General features: G+C 43.0%; 3 protein-coding genes and 1 long non-coding RNA gene across 14 annotated transcripts in view; 1 reads left to right on the top strand and 3 right to left on the bottom strand.

Moving 5' to 3' along the window:
- osbpl8 (oxysterol binding protein-like 8) overlaps positions 1-2,030 on the bottom strand; it is a 40,447-nt gene extending 38,417 nt beyond the window's left edge. For 4 of the 6 annotated variants that reach the window (XM_086021900.1, XM_086021896.1, XM_086021897.1 and 1 more), the window contains exon 1: positions 972-1,902. The gene's annotated coding sequence lies outside the window, so the exon portion shown is untranslated. Of the gene's footprint in view, positions 1-971 lie in introns of all 6 variants that reach the window. The other 2 variants (XM_086021905.1, XM_086021904.1) reach the window with 2 other exon arrangements.
- Positions 2,031-2,053: 23 nt separating this feature from the next.
- On the bottom strand, positions 2,054-8,149 carry pkp2 (plakophilin 2). Of its 4 annotated transcripts, none has more exons than XM_086021914.1 (13): positions 7,827-8,149; positions 6,942-7,012; positions 6,030-6,541; positions 5,821-5,953; positions 5,184-5,391; positions 4,942-5,119; positions 4,695-4,812; positions 4,464-4,625; positions 3,796-3,972; positions 3,428-3,581; positions 3,151-3,343; positions 2,608-2,695; positions 2,054-2,496 (listed from the first exon to the last, which is right to left on the bottom strand). In XM_086021914.1, exons 1-13 carry the CDS (start codon positions 8,020-8,022, stop codon positions 2,428-2,430), a joined length of 2,259 nt encoding a protein of 752 aa, XP_085878040.1. In that variant the 5' UTR covers positions 8,023-8,149; the 3' UTR covers positions 2,054-2,427. The 4 variants fall into 4 exon arrangements, with proteins under 4 accessions (XP_085878040.1, XP_085878037.1, XP_085878038.1 ...); XM_086021911.1 differs by having other exon boundaries at positions 3,428-3,580; positions 3,762-3,972; XM_086021912.1 differs by having other exon boundaries at positions 5,821-5,956.
- A 2,761-nt stretch (positions 8,150-10,910) lies between these two features.
- nudt4b (nudix (nucleoside diphosphate linked moiety X)-type motif 4b) lies at positions 10,911-23,385 on the bottom strand. Of its 3 annotated transcripts, none has more exons than XM_086022463.1 (7): positions 23,310-23,385; positions 20,449-20,597; positions 17,678-17,785; positions 13,162-13,272; positions 12,469-12,513; positions 12,051-12,138; positions 10,911-11,463 (listed from the first exon to the last, which is right to left on the bottom strand). In XM_086022463.1, exons 3-7 carry the CDS (start codon positions 17,771-17,773, stop codon positions 11,234-11,236), a joined length of 570 nt encoding a protein of 189 aa, XP_085878589.1. In that variant the 5' UTR covers positions 17,774-17,785; positions 20,449-20,597; positions 23,310-23,385; the 3' UTR covers positions 10,911-11,233. The 3 variants fall into 3 exon arrangements, with proteins under 3 accessions (XP_085878589.1, XP_085878588.1, XP_085878587.1); XM_086022462.1 differs by having other exon boundaries at positions 20,426-20,597; XM_086022461.1 differs by lacking the exons at positions 20,449-20,597; positions 23,310-23,385 and adding an exon at positions 17,873-20,418.
- Positions 17,391-21,265, top strand: LOC147126526 (uncharacterized). The gene is made up of 2 exons (XR_015084764.1): positions 17,391-19,629; positions 20,256-21,265. It is a non-coding gene; the product is annotated as an uncharacterized LOC147126526 (long non-coding RNA).
- Positions 23,386-23,921: the final 536 nt, after the last annotated feature.

Raw genomic sequence — 23,921 nt, forward strand, 5'->3', positions numbered from 1 at the left:
CTAACACAATGTGTTCATTTGAACTAAAACGTACTTAAAAACACAACTTTAAAATCACATTTGCCATAAATTGTAAATAAACCCCCGTTTATATTTTCTTGTGGGTCACGGTTGTGACGCAGTGTTTTATTTTCTCATCGGAAGTGTCAAATAAGTTTCATATTCAAATAAAACTATTGTCTCTGTTGGGCGGAAATCACAATGTCCAAATAGGGTATTTTTTTAAAAATCGATATTGTTGTTACTAGTGGTACGTAGGATGCATGATTTCCCGTTTTAGTGCAATAAAACAGCTTTTAATAATAGTTACTACTCCACTGTATTTAATGTTGGTCATGATGGTGGTCCTTGGAAAGCTAAGAATTTATTTTGGTAGTTCACGATGAATAAAAAAAAAAAAAAAGAGAAAAGTTTGCCGTGCAGTGATCCTGTTAGAACTATGCAAAACTTCCTCTACTTTGATTATGCAGCATGAAAAAAAGATAACTCCCCTCACGGAGGAAATTTTCTGCCTTCCATTGCAGCTTCAAGTCACACTTCCATCGCCGTAGCGCTGCATAAATATTGAAGACTTGCGAGCCTTATCGTGCACGTCTCCAAAATAATTTGCCTCTCCGCATGTAATTGATGGCTCAGGGATCTCTAACATTTTCAAACTTTGCGCGGATGTGAAGGATGTGTTTATAAGGATAACACGCTGAAAACAACGTATGTTTTATTAATGTGCAGGGGACTGGAGGGGAACTCTAAATCATGCTCTAAAACAAAACTTGCTTTTCATTTATTATTTGCAATTTTCAGGACAGGAATGAACTCCCATCCTATGTACCAAAGCTTTAATTTCACTTGCTCATTTTCTTGACATGTTTTCCTCTTGGATTCTCAAATCAACCTCCTTTGACGACAATCTGATCACGAGGCCCTTTAAGTGCTCTCAAATGAAGCTATTAAGAAGTTCAAGAAGCACTCACTTTGCGGTCTTTGGACTGGTTGACCTCGCCAAGCAGCCGAGCGTGTGACCAAAGAGGTTGTCTCCAAACTTTTGATTGTGGTTATGCATCAGGAGCAAGTTGGGCGGTGCCCCACTAGATCCAGCAGATGGCGCTGTGGTGGAAATAAAAGCTTGTCACGTTACAAAAAACATACAGATAATAAAATGGTAATAAAGACTTGTCTTTATAAGGACGCCATCACATCACGGTTGTTTCCACATTACGTAGAAAGGTATTCAACTTGTATTGAAAGATTAAAATGGTTGGTTTTAATTTCTGGATATATCACACCTAAAAGTAAAATTAAAGGCCATCAGTATGTAGTCAACGCTTCTTCTCACATTTTACATCTGAAGTTGTTCACAGTTAGCCAGGCTAGCTCACTAAGCTAACTGGAACATTAACCCCAGAAGTGGCCTCTATCAGAGTTTGTCTTGACATTAAAAGGGCAGTTCTTCATTCCCCAGATTCTTGAGGGATCAAGTGGGTTCAAAAGACACGATTCCCTGGGAAATTCTCATTCTTTCTCTCATTTTCCCCACAGTTCTGTTTCTCCCCCAGTGTCTAGACTTCATTAGCAGAGGATGAGCCTCTGCCTCGCAGCGGCCGTGTAAGCCGTACTAAAGACAAAGAGGCCTATTGTTCAAAAGGATTTTGGACCGTGCACAGCTTTTCCATCGCCTTGCACTGGAAATCGCCCACACTGCGCCGGAATAGCTCTGAAACGCACACATAAAAAGCGAATTAAGAGATGATTAAAAGTTGACTGGAGCGGCTTCGGCAAATAGAAAGGCTGAAAGTTTAAATCAGAGTGTTAAGGCACTTCAGGCATATGAGATTCGGAGGATTTTATGCATTACGAGTTGAAGGCCGCTCGGGGACAAATTAAAAGGATGCAAAAATTATACTTCATTAAAAATGGTGCGGTACTGCTCTCTAGAGGATCTAAAACCAATAGCATGCGCTTAAATTGGGGGGAAAAAAAGATTGTGACCACCTTTAAAATAATTAGAAAAAAAAATCATACAAATACAAACAAGTCAAAGAAAGACATTTTCCAATTATCTGGCTGACCTTTTCCTTACTGTTATTGATCATTTATTGACAGACAGCAGCTGACATTAGCTGCCACACATTTGCATTTAAACAATGACATTTAGGAGGTTGATTGTTTTGATGCAGAGCAGCAACAAAGAGACACAAGGTTGTTTTTGGTTTCAGTGTGGTTGTTTTTGTTGCCACGTGTTAAAAAAGAACAAGTGCTATCCGTATTTTAAGTAATATTGTGTAATAAGAAAAGTTTTTTGTTTTTTTTTAACTACAAATGTCCAAGTCAACTACTGAATAAAACGTGAATTCACTTCTGCGAAGTTCAATTGTGAGCAAACAATAAATATCCAGAGGTTCCACAAAAATGACGTTTGGCGTCTTCGCTTTAGTTCGAGATGGAGTTTACAGCCCTTGTGGTCCTTGCATTGATAAAATCAGATTTCCTGAAGCCACACTGTTGAATACAAAGAGATACATTGTAAGTACAGATAAAAGCGACTCCAAGAATTGTCCTCGTCTTGAAGGGAAGAAAAAAAAAAATGAGAAGGCCTCCATGATTGCGTACCTTCTTGTAGGTCCCATGGAGGTCACTGTGCTTCCACATGGAATGTAGTAGCAGACATGCTGCTACACCTGCTCTACTTGGGCCGTAACTACAAAAAGAAGGTCTCTTTTTTTAAGAACAAAGTGATGACATGATGACAAAAAGGCACATCAGACTACAAAAATTCTGTACTGAACTGTATATGTCAATTCTATAAAGGAATAACTGTGATCGGCGTTCCTCAGAGAAGCGTTTCAGGTCCGCTCATATTTCTTGAGATAAAACGATACGTTTGTCCACTGGGTCTAAATATGGTTTTGGATCTTTCTACTTTGTATTTGGAAAGTATCTGAATGTCCGTTTTGTACGAGTAGAACTAAAAGTGAGTTTTAAACATATTTGCTTTGAAAAAAAAGAACAGGAAAATGGCTTTAAACTTGTTTTTCTGCCTTTTTTTTGGTTTCCAATATAGAACTGAAGTGTGATTGCCAAATGTCCAATGCAAAAAAAAAAAAAAGAATGAAATGAATGACACGTGATAAGACACAAGAGCTGCTGACTAACCCATTGTCCTTCTTGCTGATGTTGCAGATCTTCGGGAGGGCGTCCTGGCTCAACATGGCCCGGACGTTGTGCACGTCGCTCTGGCTCAGGTGGATGAGGATGTGACACAGAGACGCCGTCACATCCGAAGGCAGGTCTCTCCCCGTGTCGTTATTGGGCAGGAGCTCCACCACCTCTGGCAACACCTGCTTAACTGCAGGTAGACATTTGCGGTGTTTTTTTTTTGTTTTTTTTTTCAAATAAAAAGCTTCTGGCGGCGATTCGAGCGACAACTAACCGATATCAGGGTGCAGCTCGGAGAAGCGAGACAGATTCTTGATGAGCGACACGGCCGTCCTCCTCACGTCACGCTCTCCCTCCTGCAATATTTTCCCCACGTGCTGGAGGCCGTTCTCCCTGTGGACAATGGCGTAGGCGATGGCTTCAGTCACCTGTAAGAAAACACAAATTATTGCGAAAAAAAAAATCTGATAGGCATTAAAAATTATCAAAAATCTCTTCTTTTGAGTTTTCTGACCCCTCACAAATAAATGCCAATTTTTCAGCGGTACATGAAAAGGAATGGAAAGCGTCTCATGTTTCCACAAGAGGGAGCCAAAAACGTTGTCTTTCCTTGCAGCAAGATGAGGTCAGGTCAGCTCTCACCGCTCCGTTCCCGGCTGTGATGTTCTGCAGAGTTCCGATGGCAGCTTCCTGCGTGTGGTGGCGCACGCTGCGGGCGATGAGCGACAGGTACATGCGGATGGTGATGGAGCTCCACAGCCACTCCATGCCGCGGGGGTTGGCCTTCTCCTGCAGCAGCGTGCGATGCCGCTGCTCTTGCTGGCCACACACGGAATACATGACAAAGATGACCTTTGCGATCCAGTGACTGTACTTCGTTCGATTTGTAGAGTACATACAGTGAGTACTTTTGCCACTTTTGATGAGCTCTAAGTAGTGGTGTGAAAATGAAGCTTCAAATTTGCTTCATGAACCAGTTGTATTTTTGACTCCTTTAGATGGTAATACGCAATGATGTTTGGCACAAAAGCATAATTTGATCCACACATTCAAAATATGCTATGCATCTGGAATGAAAAAAAAACCTGTGACAAGACATCCTTTTCTAGATGAATTTAACCAACCCGATTTTTCATTTAATCGGGGCAAATCAATTTTCGATTCATTGTTACATCCCTAACAGAGAGTACTATCTAGAGGAGAAAAAAATTAACTAAATCAACAGTTGGTACATGAAGCAAATTTGAAGCTTCATTTTCCTATCACTAGCTCAAAGGCAAGCGCTGCAAGTTACCGTTTGAGAAGTTTACCTCTTTGGATTTGGCGCTGCGGTGAGCGAAACATCCGACCGCCTTGGGCGCGGGCGCCGCGTGTTCTTGCGATTGCAAGAGATTCGCGGCGTACTTTTCGGGCAGCTCCGACTCGATCTGATAGGACAGGTTGTGCAGGATGCACACGCAGTTCTCCGTGGCCTTTTGGGGACGATAAAAGTTAAATATGAGATGTGAGAGTCTGGAGAGAAAAGGGGCTTGTGACGCAACCTTGTCGTCGGCCTTGTAGTCGGACACGGTGCGCCGGATGTAGAACACCAGAGAGTCGATGAGGTTCTCGCACTCCCTCATGGCTTTCCTTCCGTCTGGACCCGAGGAGCTCAGGTTTCTAGACAGCAAAAAATGAACAACTGTGTGATCAAAAAAAAAAAAAAAAATCCAGGTATCTGCTTTCAAGTCTTTTAACGTATTGCGTTGGGACGGACGGAATCGTCAATGCATCGCTCGTGCGGCGTACCTGAGGCAGCCGGTAGCATTGTAGAAAAGCTGGTCGTCGGCCAGCAGCTCATCTTTGGGGTTCTCCCCTTCGGAAATGCCCGAGCTCGGCACCAGCACGGCTTGCGTGAGAACCGACAAGGCCTCTCTGGAGAGGTTTTCCTTCAGGAGGTCGTGAGAGGACAAGTTCCACAGTAGGCCTGAGAGGTTAAAGGTCGTCAGATGAGCCGGGCATAAATGGTGCGACGTAAGCAGAAAACCGACCGGCGAGCTGTCTTCTGGTTTCCGTGTCGCGGCTGTTCTTGAGCACGCGCAAAATGGTGGCCAGGCCGGCGTTGTCCTTCACCTCCATCTTGTTGTCGCCGCTCTGGTACACGACGTTGCGCAGGGCGGCGGCGGCGGCGCGCTGGACCTCCTCCTCGTCATTGTGGAGGAGCTGCAGCAGTTTTTGGATGCCGCGCATGAAATAAACCTGAAAGATGACTTTGAATGTAACGCGCACACACGCCGGCTACAATTTCAGTTAGTACAATACAGTCATCCCCTCCCTGCATGTTCGCGGCGTACTATTCATGAGCCGAACGATTTTGAAAAATAATTGAATTGCAATTTTTTTTTTCTCTCCCTCAACTAAAATCTAAAACGTATTTTGGTTTGAATAGCATTTTTTACTTCAGTAGAATGATTCCAGTGTTTATTTACAATGTAGAATAAATAAATAAAAGCATTCACTTTGAAGGTGTCTCCAAACTTTTGATTGCTGCTATATATTTGTCTGTTAGCTAGCATGTGTGTCGAGGCCATCCGCAGTTACGGGTCAAAATAAACATCTGAGCTGCCAGCAATGTGGCCACTTGGAATTTGGGGAGGATTACTGTATTGGAAAGCGAGAGGCCCAAACCATCTTCCTGGCATCTGCGCGTTTGAAACACTGCGATTGGATGTGCGCGGCGGCGCTGATCAGCGTGTCCTCGTTCTGCTGAGTCAGCAGATTGACGGCCCTCTCCAGCGTCATCTCCGGGGCTTTCTCGGACCTTCTGGCCGAGACAACAAATCAGAATCTGTATCCATTGTAGAAATCTTTTTTTTTTTTTTTTTTAAATGACTTACAGAGCTGTGACGTTGTTGACTTGAATTTGCTGAAGCTCCGCCCCTACTCGCCCACCCATGTCCACCTCCAGGCTGTTGCCCGAGGGCGGGTACGTGTTCAGTCTGAGAAGCTTTTGACTTTTCGGCATCCACGGTAACCCGTCGCGTATTTGGGAGGCGACGACCATCCCCTCGCTCTGCTGGAAAGCCGACTCGTTCCAGCTGGACTCGTAGCCGCGCTGTCGAAACGACGCGTCCGACCAAAAGCGCACGCTCCCGTCGGCGGGCGTGGAGGCGTTGGTCGGCGCCCGCCACGGGGCCTCGGAGAGGGCGTAGCGCTGATGCGAGCGGCCGAGCAGGGAGCAGTTCCTGTGGGACGGACTGCGGACGGGCAGGGTGGACATGCTGAAATGGCGGCTGTTGAAATTGAAACGCTGAGCCTTGTCGGGCGTCCCCGGGGGGGAAACTTCCACTCTTCTGGACGGCCTCCGCACACGCTCGCTGCTTGGCAGAGAGCAACCAAAGCCATTTACCTGTTGAGTAAAACACACCTGTGACACCATTTCAGGTTTTTAAAGTCAATACTTTACATTAAGAATGTACAGTGAACCCCAAAATATTCACAATTTGCTGATTTTAATCGAAACAATAGATACAATTATGAAGCATAGAAAATAAAATACAAATTAAATCACTACAGAAAATGATCAATAAAATTGTATCTAAATATAAATATATAAATAAAGCATTTAAAAATTATGTTTTTTAATATCTAAATACATCAAGTTAACAGTGTCACAGTGCCAAAATAGCTCAGCATACTAACAAATCGAAAAACATTTCTCTCTGCTTTCGAGCAAATCAATCATATCCATCTTCAACATTTTCTTGCTTGTTAGTCATGCTTTTATTAAAATATAAACACAAACACACCATGGTGTGAGTCCTCAGTCCGTCCGCGGCGTCGAAACTCTTGCTGGCGCTTCTCTGTAAGTGGATACCGCCTGAAACAAGTCGAGGAGCTTTAGTGGAGAGTGTTTAGTTACACGCGACTGTAATCACGTGTATACATCACAAATTCCTTGTGAACGTACAAGTCAATAAACGACCACACACATGGAATATGTAGCAAGAGAGAGATGATCACATTTGACATATAGTACAACCACAATAATGAACATAGTTTTAAAATAATAGCTGTAGCATTGTCAATCAAAACTGAGCAGTGGCTCTCATTGGTGAACCGAATGCTGTGATGAATGCATTTAAGCGCAAAATAGGAGGACGCAATAACTCTTAACCAATAACAGGTGACCCGAGTCCAAAGTCCGCTATTGCATAATCAATAAAAGTTAAACATTTGATACACTTTAAACCAGTAAGCTGCCTCCATGTTGCTTTTTGGGCGGACGGATGAGCTTGCAGGAACCTGTTGGACCAGCAAAATACTATGTGACGTGCATTCCACTGCAAAAATCAGCCTTGCATTTGGAGTCAATGAAAGACCTCTACGGAAAGTAAAAAAAAAAAAATGGCTCTCTAAAACACACTTCTTTTTAAAAGCAATACAGCATTTCCTTTTAGCACAAGGTTCGTCAGCCCTGAGGGTGTGGCTCTTAAAAGTAAATCTGTGTACAGTATTATGTGATTAGTTGCATTGTGTTGTGGTTAGTTTTGATAGTCTAAATCCTCATTTGAGATTACTGGAGGTGAAATTTAAACCCAGTAAATTATCATAACAATTACAGTACTGTTTTTGTATATCTTTATCTTATCATAATGCAGAGTAATAGCACATAAAGAGGAAGTGTGAGTTACCATTGGAAACGCTCCTCTTCGATTTACGTGCCAGTGTGAGCTGAACCTGCTGCTGGACCCGCAGGCTGCGGTCACTGGACGGAAGTCTAGCCGAGGACCGAGCGCTCGGCTCGGTTGGCAACGCCAAAGTGGTGTCGGTGTCCAGTCGGTGGTGGGCGAGCGACGGCAGGGCCGACTTGAAGAACAATTCATCCATGTTTCACCTCTTCAAGGCTTCGTCGACATTGTTAACGTTTGTCATTTGAGCACAGCGACGCCATTCCACACTTTCCCTCCTGTTTTGCCCAGGTGAAAATCAAGTCGGTTGATTGTGACGTCATGCGAGGCGGAGTTAAATTGACCTGTGGTGTCATGTGACGCCAGTTTTTTTTGTTTTTTTTGTTTTGTTGTTCGAACTAAAACACGCCCAATCCCAACGGAAAACAATTAGACTTCTCACTTTACTTAACACTGTTGTTTTTGCATGAATATTTGAAAGAATTATAAATCGAGCAATGGCTGTATGTATTACAAGGCTCTTGTGGTAGATGCATGATCTACTTTTTGTCTTTTTTTTTTATCTACTTTGTGTCTTACGTTTAATTGATTTATTAATTTTGTAGACGTATATTATATATTATTCATAAGTGTATTACCTGGAGAGCCCCTGAATATTGACCCTCTAGTGTCATTGCATTGCCATTTAATACAGCAACAAAGTGTCACATTTATCTGCCAATACAGGAACATAAGAGGGGCGGGGGTGCAGAAAACTGTTGGGAATATTAACTCCATGGTAGCATCACCTTCACATTTCACCTTCTATCAAGAAAAAAAATGACACCACAAGCAGTTACAGTAAGAATTTACCCCCGTTTAATGTTTTTTTCCCCTCTCAAACACAATACTTCCAGTTTAAAGTCAGTCAATTTCCACATCACCGTGCATAAGAATCAATAACATGTCTCCTGGTATGCTTTGATTTAACATTCAAAGTTGCCCCAATGTGACAGAAACAAGGAGGCTTGCACCATCTTACATTCACTTGCATTAAATACATTACATTGTAGGGTGACTGAAGGTTCAAGAATTGCCTGCAAAAATGTGTCGGGGATTTAATTTAAACGTTCGATGTGCTATGACATGATAGAAGTCATTCATGAGTCACAAATTCAACAGTACAGTCGACGCCACACTTTTTTCACATTACTCAAATCATGAAGTATATATTTTGTTTTCGTTTACATGAAATGTTCAAATTTGGCACATGATTCACATCCATAACAAAACATTCACACAGACATTTTTAGTGACGTTTGGTTATTGTGCAAAATTTAATTTATTTTCCTCCAATTCTGACAAATAAGAGTTTGTATTCAAGGCTATTGTTATTCCATTAACGGTTAAAGTGAGTTTTAATGTGACACATCCAAACCATTCTCAGGACTGTACAAAGCGGGGGGGTGGGGGGGGTTCTCCAGTTATTTGTACATCATTAAAAAGATACAAAACAGTAAGTACAGGTTCATTCATGTTAAAAACAATTCCGTTTCCCAAGGCATTGACTAATTTGAGCGTTGTCATTCAGCTTCTGTCTTTTTAGGTTTAACTCTTTTTTTTTTGGCAGAAAGTGTTTCAAGTGCCTGAGAAGCCTCAAGCACCTCATCAAGGCCTCCCTGGGCAACACCATAGGATAAAAACAAAGAGCAGCTATCGTGAGTTTAAATGTTAAAATGTGTGTAAACACTGGAGCGGGAAGCAACCCGTGGCAAACGCACATTTGATACTGCAGAGACCTTCAAATGTTTTGAAAGATGGGAACCAGGCGGCTTTTTTTCTCGCGTGACATCATCATCATCATCATCATCATCGGCGGACACTTTGGCAAAAGTGTAACGACGAGCGCAACAGCGTTGTCAGCGGACAGCATCCCCGGCTCATCCGCTTGTTTACTTGGACTGAGGTAGCGATTCACAGACAGCGGGTGCAGCCTGGCGTGACCTTTGAACTGGCCACAAACGGCCCCGAAATAATCGTAGAAACACATCCAGCATGGGCCTCACTTGCAATTTGTTCGGTTAAGTGTATCATTGCTGCAGTGGTTTGGTTTTAAAGCAGTGTATTTTCATTAGAAAAGATTTCTTTATCATTTTATTGGAGAAGAATGTTGGATTTTTTGAGAAAAGTTTTAGAATGAAATAGACAGTTGTGACAGTTTAGTCGTAGACGCAGGAGGCGCTGCATAAGCATATTTATTTATTATTAAATTATTTGATTATTTTCAATATTTGATGTCCTACTTATGTGCAGCATTTTTTTTTCTTTAGTACGCTACAAATAAAGTTGAGTTCCATCAGATTTTTAAGTAATACATTTCCAAATGGTCTTTACTGTTCTTTGATGAAGTATTGTCATAAATCCTTTTTCTTGAAAAATAATTACTGTTCAGCACAAATTATACAGCAGTGTAATGTTCACCTTTCGGGACTTTTGAGTATAATAAATAAAAGTTCTCTCTTTCTCTATTTTCATCATTTTGTTCTGAACTACACTGTAAAAAAAAACAACTTGTATTTATTTGAGCTAAAACAGTAATTTGAGTTTGAACAACTTTAAAATATAAATTATTGACATTCATGGCAAAAATGTTAGTTAGAATAACAAACCAAGCGAGTTGTTTGCTCCAAAACAATTTGCGGAATTGTTTTTACTTATATCTTTAAGTTGGGCTGACAATCAGTTCTGTAAACTCTTTCCCATTAAGAAAATTGAAAACAATTCCCCAACTTAAAATTTTAGCAAAGTTTGTTGCTTTGAATTTTTTTTCACAGTGTATGACAATTTTGTTATCATTTGGAACATGTCTATTTTTCCTTATAAAAATGACACCTTTACTGTATTCTCATGTTGACTTTTTTCCAGCACGGCCCTAATACTCTGAAGTGTAACATCCCGTATTTAACACCAACTCACGCTGACTTAAATAGTTGCGACTGAATCTTTTTTTTTTTTTTTTTTTAACTAAGGAAAGCCAGCGCCTTCTACGCGGATGATGCCGCCACCGTGCGCTAAAAGCCATCCTTGTCTGAAAACATTCTCCGCATGGTCATGCTTTGTGTTTATTGACCACAGAGCGTGTGTGTTGTGCCAAAACAAAACTGAAACATTCATACAAAGTACTGTAAGGCATGCCAGCAGAGTCCGCGGCGTCCACCTGCTCGTCACGCTGAGAAAAAAAAAACAAAAAACAAAAAAAAAAACGTGCGAGTTGGCCGCGTGAGCGTTGCCATCTTAGGGCTCAGTCACGTGAGTCCTTCTCAAGTTCTGGCAATGGCTTTGGTCCGTCCAGCAGTTAAGACTATGTACACACTTGTTGAAGAGTCCCGGTTCCATGCGAGGCTGTACAAAAAGGTCGCGGGGGTGGGGTCCTATCTGCGGGAGGAGGCCAGCATGCTGCCCGTGGAGGGCGTCGTGGCCGTGGCGCTGTAGTGCGGGTAGTTGTCGTTGGCCGGCGGGCCGGCCAGGATGGAGTTGCCGTTGGTGGGCGAGCAGCTGAGCTGGAGCTGCTGCAGCCGCCGCAGGTACTCGGCGTGCACGGGCTTGTGGCTCTGCAGCACTTTGATGGCCTCGTCCACCGTGAACCACTCGCGCTTGCGGCCTGCGGGGGGGGGGGGGGACAGAGGACATATGTTGAGCGGTGTGCGCCCGGGCGTAGCTGCAGTTGAGATTAGCGTCGCAGGTTTATGTTGACGCTGCGCTCCGCGTGGGCTGGACACACATGCTATATATTGCGAGGGGTAAACAAACTGCTCGGTGGGGTAACATACATACGAGCTCAGGGGCTGAGCTCAGATGCCAATGTGGAAAAAGCATGAGCAAATAATGCCCCTCCTAAAAATGTTTCAGTTATTGAAATCATAAATATGTCACAAACGGTGATCCTAATACATAAACCCTTCCGAATAAATGGATTACATAGCACTATCTTATATAAAAGTAGTGCTTTGCCACCAACTTCTGGTATCAATACTCACGGGTTTCGCCAACCCACGTCAATAGAAGGGAACGCTACTTCCTTGACACCAATTACTTTGGTTCCATTTAGTGGTATTAGAGCATTATTAAAAGACAACAAAAAAATGTGAATAGGTGATTGATCAGCAAATACACAAAAGAATGGGGTTTTTTTTCTCAAATTGCAAAGTGTGACTTTTAACCTAGACGGGAATGAAAAAGAAAATGCACCTATGTTGACCGAGTCCTCCCAGGCCTCCAACGTCTCGGTGACAGTCAGCACGTACACGTACGTTCGGTGCTTCCGATCTTGGTTTTGCTTTTGGGAATGAGAGGGACAGCAAAAACAAGAGTTAACACATTCACTCTTATTGACGAATTGACTTGTCTTTTCACAGTCCAGCCATTCAATCCCAGGAACTTAGCTATATATTTGTTTCCAATTTTTTCAAACGTTAGGGTAAAAGAGGGTCTGAAAATGTCTGGCAGTGAATGAGTTAAGATTTGGACAATACCTGCCTGGAACAACTTTTTTGTTCCAATGCATTGTTGCAAAAACTGACAAAAACCAAATCGGATGTTAAGATGCTAAAATGTTGCTCCTGGTTGATAAAGCACTTCCTGTTTCACACGGAGCATTATTCCTTACCTCGAAAACGCCAAGCAGACGTCCTAGCGTGCCTTTGACACCAGCCTGAGGGAAAATAAATAAAAGTTTTTATGGTTTGCTGGTTTGTTTGTTCTGAGTCAGTTCATGTTCCTCCAATGCTTTTAAAATGGTATGACTGTTTCCTTGGCCCAAATCCCATTATATATATATAAAAAAAAAATTTTTTAAAGCCAAATGACATTAAAATCCCTCTCGTAACGCCTGACATGATTTTATTCACTCATGTGCACTTCGGAGAAATCAAGACGTGCAGTTCCCCGTGCCGGGCACTCTGCCGAGCAGGCCCGCGATCGCTCGGGAATCCTGCGAGGATCCAAGTTTAGACCGCCGTCATGCCTGAGAAGACAAGGGTCTCGGCGAGTGACATCTCCGACGCAAATACCCTCAACCTTGGACCTCGGCATGCTCAAAGGACACAGACTCATGCATGCACGCTCATGTGATCATATAAATGCAATACAAAACCCCATCTATAAACCTCTCGCTCTTCCTCTATTATGGTGCACCTGCAGAATGGGATGCGGAGGCACCCTGCTGATTGCGAAGCCTACCCTTTGTAATACTATTATAATAAATTGTTTTACGGCAGGGCTCAGTCCCAATCACATGGAAATGCCGAGCAATTACCGAATAAATAATAAAACATGAATGAATTGTTTTTTTCCACCTCACCTCCTCAAAGACTTCCCGCACCGCCGCTCCACAAGGCTCCTCCTCGGGCTCCATCCCTCCTCCGGGGACGATCCACTGATCCGGGTGTCGACTGCTGCTGACCAAGAGCACCTGCGCAAAAATGACGACAACAAAATAAGCACAACGTTGCTCAAAATATGTTGCATTTGATCAAACAACAGTGCATTTCTTCAACTGTTTATTTCCATGTGACGTGAGCACCGTGTAAACAAATCACCCAAAAGCTAGCATGGCCTGCTCAGTTTCTACCACACTTCATCAGCAGCGGGTGGGAAGAGGCGGCGTGGCTTGAATTACACTACAGCTGCAGTGTGGGCCGATACACACGGATCAGTTTCTGGGAGACTCGTCGGTGACATCGGCGGCACAACACAGCTGCTGTAAACATTAGCACACTTTGACGCAGGTACTATTTAAAAAAAAAAAAAGTGTTTGTCCTAACTAGCATCTAGTTTTAAACAGCAGTAATTCACACCTTAGTGTGCAGTGACAGGCTGAACAATTAAATGCTAATCCGTTAGATGGCATAAGTTAACATTATTCTCTTTGTTGCTTATGTAGTGCAGATATAGGCTGACCAGTGAGTGTGTACACTACACAAGATGGGGTATGAGGAGCCAAAAATAGCTCAAGGACGCACACTTGCAGGCTTGTCATTACAAACTGCTGACTTAAGGTTTTGCAGTGCAATGTAGTGACAAATCCACTGTAAAACAGTACCCCAAAATATTCAAATAAAACGCAGCTAGCGCAACAGATGGTGATGGACCGGGTAGTACCGATACCGCCCCTTTTTTGGGGGTATCGGGTATTATTGAGGCTGAGGATACCAGTCACTGCTCCATAAGGCAAAAAAAAAAAAAAAAAAAAAAAAAAAGACAAAGAATATACATCTCTGTTCTAGAAAAGATGACTTTTCTTCCCTGGAAAAAAAACAAAAAAACAATTGTATTCTCATGACATTACAACTTCTCTTGTTTTTTTTTTTTTAAATAATCAGAATTAGTTACCATAGCCTTTTGGATTTTTATCTTCACAAGTTAATTATAAATTGTACCTACATAAATGTGTAAAAACAAACATTTCTTAAAGATTAAAATTGCAAATATATTGAAAAGTTAAATACAAGTCATTTGTACTTGGACGGTGACTCTTTTACATGCCACTGGAGGGCGCCCTCGTACCACACTTTGCGCACCACTGTCCTTTAGCATTTATTGCTTTGCATGGTAGTTATATTTAATTGCCGTTATGATGGGAAAGGGGGGGGGGGGGGAAATCCTTGGAAAATCTTCTCTCCCTGGAATCCAAAACTTTGTCAACCTCTGTCTTAGTGTGTGCAGCCAGCTGGTGCAAATGCCACAACGGTAGCACATCCAGGTGTTTACACTGTACAACAGGTGCAGTGTACAGTATTTGAAAGGCGCACAACGGAACAATGTGACCCACGCGGTGAGAATCAAAGGCCGTATTTGCCTTGCGGTCACCTGTTCAAAGTGCTTGCCTCTTGAAGAAATCATTCCATTTTTTTTCTTTGGGTGTGTTCCCATACTCCAGCACTCTCCGTTCAGTGGCGGCTTAGCGGCGAAAAAAAGGTGGGGATGTGTGTACAAAACATAAGCTGGCGTAGCCGGGACCAAACACAAACGTCCGCTCCGGTTGCCAGGCGCGGGGACAACACGGTGCTCCGTTTAGATTGGCTGGAGGAATGTAGCGAGCTTAATCTACATACTACAAAGTGTGTTTAATTAAGACTTGTCATGTGGAGACGCTTGCTGATACGCAACATTGCAGAGAATTGGAAGCTCATCTAACACAGCGACACCTAAAATAACTTGATGAAATGGAAAATAGGCGTCATGAAAAGTAAGATGCATTATGCAATAACATCTACCAGTCGATAGTAGGGTTGAACAATTTGGAAAAATTGCCATTTAATATGCCATTATTTTTTTCAAGACACTTGAATTCGATTGCTGGGCCCAAGTCGACAGTGCGTCCAAACTTCTGCCTGCCGGCGTCTACCGTCTCCTGCTGTTAAAAGGCGCTCGCCACAAAAACAAAATAACTCACACCGTCATGATAGACAGGTCAGAGGACAAGTGACAGCTGGACAGAAACCCAGGTTAAATTTGGAAAGAGGGTCAGCAAGGAGGGGCAAGAAAAAGAAAAAAACGAAACCCCAGAAGCCCTGAAAGTGTTTCCCTGACTGTTGAGCAATTGACACCAGTTCCCAGAGTGGCGCTTGCTTGAAGGAGGAGGAAGAGGAGGAGGAGGCAACTGGCTGAATTCTACAGCCACTTACAGTAAATCTCCTCAATGGAGGGCTGACAAATGTCACTGTAATCTTAGCAAGTGCCACTTTTCAGTACTAACTGCATACACGTCGTTTGCACTAGTGGAGGCGACAATGCTACCTTTCGCTCTCTGCTCACCATGCATACCACCACCCGCACTCTTCGTCCCAGCATTTTTTATTAAGCTCTCCGTTCACAAAGTCTACACTACTTTTCGTCATTTAAAAAAAAAAAAAAAAAGGTGTAACTACTGTATATCACATTGTAGTTTGTTATAGCTATCTATGCTTTTCTAGTTTTATTTTTGCTTGGTTTTATTAGGGATTTGTGAGTATCGGTACCAGGTAACAAATACACTTGTGATCTGCACACAACATTAAATCGCAGTGGTTATATAATAAGATGACTACGAATCGCCCCCTAGTCACACAGCGACAGCGAAACTTCCGAGCAAGATATTCTGAACGCCATAAACACCTTGTCCACCCCGGCGAGGAACGCCTGTAGCTGTCAAAAACAAAAACGGGACTCTTAAATGTCGCACAACAGATGGAATAGCGATAAAATCCCTCGCACTTTCACCTGGTATCCACAGCTAACAAGCCCATTCTAGTGCCAATGTGGCTCTTCTTTCACAACAATCGCCTGTCGTGTATCCAGGCGTGGGAATTGATGGGGCAAAGTACAACATCTAAGGAAGCTTTGGGCCTGAAAAGGAGTTCTTTGTTAACAACGGAGATCACGATCAGTGCTGGCATCAAAGCAAAGTCACCTCTGCGATTACATGAGCGCCAACTCAATGTCAGGCTCATAAATTCAGGCGATCACATGCCCAATTCTGAGCAGCCGTAGTATCCTCAGATAGGACCTTCCCTAAAATATGTATAGCCAATAACCATGACATAACAATCTTAATAAAACCTAAAAATAAACCCACCAAGACATCAATACGCTTCAGCCCTTAGAATATTATGAATGTAAATGGGCAAAGCAGTAATTCTCGTTTGTGTGTGACTTCAGTTCTTGTCCCGAGGCTGCACAGAAAGTTCAAGAGCTTCTTTTGCCGGCTTGCAAATGCGATGGACTGTCCACCACCACGTTGCTAATGTCGATTGATTGGCATCAGACTGCAAACCAGACTGTGCCATAATTATTCAGATGGTATAACCATACAGGTTAGGCAAGCGGTGAGTGTATAACTGTCTTGAACCAGACTACATTGTCATAGTATGCTGCACCACATTATGATAGTGAGTCATTATGTTCATGGGTTTCCCACATGTTAAATCTTGATGTGAGACATAGTCAAAAATGCTTTATTTAAGGCAATTATAGCATATTAATATGCGCTGGTGTCCCATTCCAGGGTAACTATAGGTCACAGACGAGAATATCAACGCAAGGGGAGAGTTTTGAAGTGACAACAACTCATGCCTGTCAGCTCATATTCGTTATTTACATGCTACGGCCCCTTTAAATCCTCATACGCACCAACGCTATGCGCCAAACTGGCGGGTCGAGATGCAGTAAAAGACATGGATGACCTAAGTTACCAGACGCTCAGGTGGTTTTATTATCATGGCCGGGTGACACTTTGAATTAATTGCCAATGAAACACTGATATTATACACTAAATACACACGACTTCGTGAGAAAGGCCGGTCGACGTACAATAAAGCGCCTCGCCCCCTCTGCCTCTGCTCCGACAAGCGCGCGAGAAGCTTCGCGGAAGTACAAGTGTCACTACTCAAAATAAAAGAGTCCCGTCACAGCGATACACAATTCCAATATAATACAAGCTGGGGGCGGGTGGATGTATTATTTTGAAAGTCCAAACAGGTAGTAAAGTGCTGCCAATTAGAGGCCTCAATGACGACGCTCGTTTTTTTTTTTTTTTTCTCGACTCCTCAAACTAGCCCAAACTGGATGGTCCAAGGGACATTAGTGGAAAAATTAAGACAAAAACACATGGGGATGAATTAAATTAAATTCTACACTTACGCGTGCTGTGACGCATTTAGTGAGAATAACACTCAACGTAAGAATTGGTCAAACAAATGACGTTATTTGAAGTCACGACCCCAGTTTTTGTGTGATGAACGGCACGTCTAGGGAGCCAGAAGGCCCCAAAAGTAGAGCCGTGCGTGGCTCATGTTCGTAGCGGAGGGCAGCGCACTGCCAAGCGGCTTCCCCCTTACCTCGTCTTCGCGCTCGTTCTTGAAGCACAGGCACGCCGCTCGCTTCTTGAAGCCGTCGCCGTCGTACGTCCTGGTCTGGTTGGGTTTCAGCTTCATCCTGAATGGAGTCTTCACCCGAGGTAGAACCGGCGACAATTAGTAAATAAAGACCGGGTGAAAAAGAGGTTAGCAACACAGCCGCTGCCGCATCACTACCGTCTAAATCCGTAGAGTCATGAGAGGTGGGGGGGACTAGTTATGAAGCTCCAAGGCGCTTTTTAAGTGTTCCTCAGTAGATTATATGCCAGAAAGGTAGGTCGGACCTCCAGCTGCTGGTTTAAGTTGTCTGGTAAGCAGTGAATGGAGACCCCCGCCCCCGGCAGGGATTTTATGTAGACGGCCCTCCTCTGGGCCCATTTGCGCATGGCCGCTGACTCAATAGACAGCCGAGTGGAGTTTGACATCTACAGGCCACGCCCCAGTGGAGATTAGGCGATCTCATTGGATGAGCTATTGGGGTTGGGCGGTACTCAACGTCAAAATAGCGCATTCTGATTGGCTGTTGTATCAACGTTGTGATCCACTGGTAAAATGACCCAAAATTTGTGCCCTGCAATTGGGGCAACATTAGCAATCCCCGCTCAAATCATGACAACAGAATACGCGAAAGCAATAAACTGATTTAAATGCGGCTACACGTGATGACTACTGTATTACAATAAATAAATAAAAAAAATCTGATTGGACGCCCAATACGCCCTATGATCTTTGGGCAATTCCATGACATCAATGCAACTTTGATCTTGTGTAGAAAATCCAGTATTTTACAATTGAAATCAGTTCCATAGAAAAAAAAAATCTAATTTATCAGAAAAGGATACATGAAAATAAATAAGATGTCCCATAAACAAATTAGACTGACACGTACTTAGAATCAGCAACAGACAACTTTCACTTACTTTTCAAATGAATACGCCTCAGGCTTTGGTTGTGTGCAAATGCCAGGAAAATGACACGAGTAAAACATGTATTTGTCAGTCAAATGTGACATTTTTATCACTCTCTAATCACTTTTCCATGTTGGAAGAGTTTAAATGTTTCACTAGACAGCTTTAAATGTCAATTTGATATACTGCAATTTATTCAGACCCTATCATTTGGTTTGCACTGTTTATTGTCAATTTAAAAATGCTTGTACTGTGTGAAAATTGTCCATACAAGGCCACACTGAGTCCTCTTGACTCATAAAAACCAATGACTTAATTACTTGAGTTCATTAGTCAGCCTAACAAAAAAAAAAACAAGGCTGACAATCACTTTGTGCTATTTGGTCTGCATTAAACTGATGCTGATGAGATCAGCGGCTCTTACTATATGAGTGACGCAAGCAAACAGACACCACTCCTAAAAACTGCTCCCACTGACGAAACGCGTTCGAGTTAAATATGTCACGACACTCCCGCGTTGCACTCAGTGTCAGGCAGAAGCTATGTGATAGCGGGCGATTGAACAATGCAACCGCCGCACTCATTGACTCCGGCGGCATGATAATAAACGACAAACGCAGACCTCCGGGGAATGAAGCGTCGAAATGTGTCAAGGCGCGACCCGAAACCTCTGTTAACCTTTCACCTGTTGGCTGAGGAGGCTCCACATCATAAAAGTCGAGATAACAGAAGAAAAGGCAGACAAACGATTGATCGTAAGCGGGCCGGGGCGTGAGACGGTCGATTTGTTGCTGAAGATTACGGCGGCAAAGTTGCACGCAATGTAGGCTCCACAGAGAAAAGGCCTCTTAGGTAAACGACACTCGTCAGGATTGTATGCGTCGTGTGTATTTTCTTTGAAGAGCAGGCGGCGTCCCTCCGGAGAGGACACAGAGCAAGGCTGGATTGATGAGGAAAAGACTTCTTCAACAGTCAGTTGATTGGAAAGAAAAAAAAAAAGATGTCATTGTGACCAATACAGCTGATGTAAGAGGCCTTACAATTCCTTCCAATCTGCCTGTTCCCAGACCTATCTCGACTGGCTGAACTGTCCATATTTCCTTTCTGATGACAGTCACTTACCCAATGTCCTTCATTATCACAACATCAACAACCTGCTGTTACTTGTCTATCTATTCCTGCTCCTCGCCTCCTTTGTCCTCTGCTTCTCTGTCCTCGTCCTCTAACACAACATCCGCTTCTCCCACCTTGATAAAAAAATTAAAAAACACGTCCTGTCCTTCACCTTTGAAAACTACTTTCATTCAGTATTCTGTTTCCTCAAAACCATTTTTCATAATCTCCTTTAGGGTTTCTTCTTTGGGTTTTCTGAATGATTCATTCCTGCAACGCGGCTATTTTTTTTATATTTAACTGACCACAAAGGCCGTAATTAGTTATTATTATTTTAGCAAGATCCTAATTTTTTCTGACAAACTTCCAATCTTTAGACTGCAGTACATCCCTAGGTTTTATTTTATTGCTCCCTATCCCCATTTGAGAGAATTTGGTCCAGTTTATCAACACCTTGGGTGTTCTAAAAGCTGGTTTCTTATCAGTAGGTCAGCAATTCAAATTTTCTGTTGTGGTAATTCCTACTTCGACCTTTTCAGGTGGCGAATTCTTGCCTGTGCATCCACACCAGTCTGCTGTTTCCAATCCCACTATATTACGTGGAATCGAATACCAAGTGGTAGTTCAATTCCCAATCACACTGCTCACTCACACACTTCACACAGGGTTTTACTTACTAACGTGCAATGACCTCTAATCATTGACTTGCCCCTTTATAGATGTTTATCTCACCACCGTCGTCTCCCTTCTGTTGGAATGCCGTCAACCACCAGGTCCCAGTTGGCAGGTCGAGGTCCAGTCTTAGAAAAGGATCTTAGGCTCCCTCTAGGGAACCCGCCGCGGCCACGGCCGTTCTGGAGTCCACCACGCCCGCTTTTCGTCTAGTGGGACATGTCTCAGGATAAATACCTCTTGAATCAACCTTAATTACAAAGTGGGTAGTTGCGCAATAGGGTGCTACATCAGACAAGAGAACTGCACAACGTATTTTGCCAACCTCAGAAGATGAATGAAATTACGACACGCTAACCCCCCCCCCCCCCCTTTATCCAATTCAGCTACCGTAGATTTATTCCAACATTTAGTTATGACTGTCTTACTTAACAAATTAAATGTAAACCTCCAAGTCTAAATAGTACTAGTCATTACACTATCAGGTAAATAGTACGCATATGACCAGCAAATGACCTCCAATATCAGTTACTGTTATTATTACTATTTCTGTTCGGTTCTTTGTTTGGTTTCAATAGAAAAACAGACAAGCAATAACTGTATTAGTCTATATTCAAATATGCATCATATGCACACTTCCCGTCATCTATGATGCGATCAATTGTGGCTTTCTAATCCTCTAAAACTCAGCCTCTATGCCCCCGCAAGTATGTCTTGTTGACATTTTTTTTATCTTGCTCTAATGTGTTCTTGCTTGTTCCAACAGGGTACTGTATTATTATTATTTTTTTTTTTTATCATTGTCAAAACAACTGTGACACACTTCTATGCACTATACGGATGTTTTTTTTCCACTGTTGCTAGGCAAAATTTGTGGGGTAAATCATATATATAAAAATCGCATTTGAACAGGGGTGTGTAGACAGTGTAGAAGTGTAGATAAAATAAATTGACCAGACTGGTTTTAACAATCCAATATTGGTGAAGTCTGAGACACTCCTGCTTTTCATTTTTTGCTCTGTATTGAATACAAAATGGTGGCCGTGTTGGGCAATGCGTAAACGCCACTAATTGCACTAAACATGATGAATATATGGAACGTAATGGTGAAATTTGGTAAACTTACTGTTTTTATACTGTTGATGAATTGGGTAATAATAAAGTACAACGCAAAGCAATTTGTGTGTCTTCTTTAAGGGACTAATGCCGTCCAGTTTCCGGAGGAGCCGAGACGTCCTCTCGCCACGCTCACGTCACGAGTCGCCAACACTAACAACCGTGCGCATCATTGTCACTTTGGCGCAGCAGTTTTAATCTCATTGAGCCGCAATGATCCACTCGGATTACGCAGAGAAAATCCTCCGATGATTAGCTCGGCCATCCGTCTCCTCCATGAACTCGGCGGCCTCGTACGGGGGTCCTACCTGCCGCACTATTAGGCACACCTGCGCCATGTAATGCCATTCAACATGCACAAGACGCGCCATTTCCACCATGCCTTCCCGTTATTCCGGCAAACTGCTGACTGAATGTCGCATCGAGATGCAGAATGTAGCAGTGGACCAGAACTATGATGTTTGCGCTATTTTCAGTACGTTTCCCCGTGACATGACTTGACCTCTCATCAGTATTCACATGCTGCAGCAAAAAAGCTCCCTGTGAAGACGTTTTGTCTCAGCCTCATCCCTCCCTGAGGTGTGGTGCTGATTTATGAATGAGCTGTTATGTAAGGAGAAGGGGGAGAAAGAAAAGACCTGAATACAGGCGATGCACGGATGGAGGCGAGGGGAGAGTTGAAAAATGCGGCTGGAATTCCAGCGTCATGTTCAAAAGGATTTCCATATTTCATCGTGGTGCTTTGCGGCATAGTGACCACGCCTTGGCGCTAATCATTATTTGCGGTGACATTTTGCGTGAACCTGAGATGTCAACATGGACTATAAATGCTCTCCCCTCTTTCACGTTTGGGCTATGTTTTGGGAAAGTTTACCAACTTCTCCACTAGGAAGTGCAACTACTCTCTAAGAATGGTGCACCCCACTATTGCGCAAGGGCTCGCTATGAATTTGGAGCAGATTGGGTTATTTTTTACCCAAAATTGGGATAATTATTTTTGACCCAGCATATTGAGTTGAAGATTGTATTTGGGCGGGGTGAAAAGCTGAGGCTGGTCGCCATTTTGAACAGTTTTGTTGTACTGAAGTTGAAGTAATTTTAATCATGATGTTTACAAGCTGAGCCCTTTGGCACCGTGACGTCATTTTCAGCCAAAGATGATTAAAACGGGTGGATTTTCCTGCTTAATTCATATTCCACAAACAATATTTATTACAATACTGTGTTCAGACTAATAGGGCTGCTGCGGTGCATAGAACAGATTTTTTTTTTTGACTCGACTGAGGTCAAGTTAAATTCACCTGTAAAGGTTTAGCTTCTGAAATTTCATTCTAATCCCAATATTCCTGACTTTGTATGCAGCATACATTATGGGTATCAGGTGTTCAATAAAAACGTTGACGCGGTCCTACGAGAGCTTGTCGTCGCCTGTCAGCCAAAATGTATTTTTTTTCCCTTTAGCAGGCCAGCGAGACACGATCCAGGCCAACTATGTATAGGATGCTTACCCGTGACCCGCAGTCGTCATCGGATTGAATACTATATCACAAGCAAGGCCGACAGAGCAATAAATCCCGGGTGACGAGCCGCAGTGATAGGTTAATAATTACTCAGACATTTTTGCATTGTTTCCTGCAAAGCCCACTCAAACAATGGCCGGACGTTACCATGGCAACCAGGTCATAAACCGCTATGAAAAGCTTCCAGGGGGTACACCACAGGTGGAGAAGGATGAAAACATTATGACAGTGTGGTGTACGTTCACTTGATCACACAACTTAACCTACATCACTGGCATTCTGTACCTCAGTTGGAGACCGTTTGAAGGGGCCCAATCCACAGTGGGACTTGCTTGTAGCGCCATCTTGTGGTAGTCTGGAACGGCAAAGGAACAGATACTTCTATTACGTACGTAACCGGATGATTAGTAATTTCTGGTCAATTTTCATGCAACATTACTTTTTACTTTTGAGTAGTTTTGTCAGCCTTTTACTGTTACTTTGTGCCGCATTGCACATGCTACATGGTGCCATCTATTTGTTTGGGTTTGTCTTTACTTTTCCGTGAGTCCTATTATTCAAAAGTCCCAGTACGCTTACGTGAGTAGAATTTTTTTCGACTCTGCCTGCCCAGGTCACTGCAAAAAACGAGTGAAGTTGACGTTACCTGCTCAGTCGACGACCAAAGCATCCTGCTGTGCTCAAGCTGTTAAAATGCTCCACCTAGCGGGTGAAATTGTGTACTACAATCCCTCTTTTTTCAACTTTACATCTCCCTTCACTTGAACGTCATCACCCATTGTGCAAGGCGGCTGTCAAACCAACTCAGGTTCATCACCAAAAATACAATTGTCTGTTTTAGTTGTCAAAAGTGATGACAAACACCAACACGCACGCCTTTGAGGAACCACTACATTT

This window comes from Filicampus tigris, chromosome 22 (genome assembly GCF_054856515.1).
Source record: "Filicampus tigris isolate MCC_2025a chromosome 22, RoL_Ftig_1.0, whole genome shotgun sequence".
NCBI lineage: Eukaryota > Metazoa > Chordata > Actinopteri > Syngnathiformes > Syngnathidae > Filicampus > Filicampus tigris.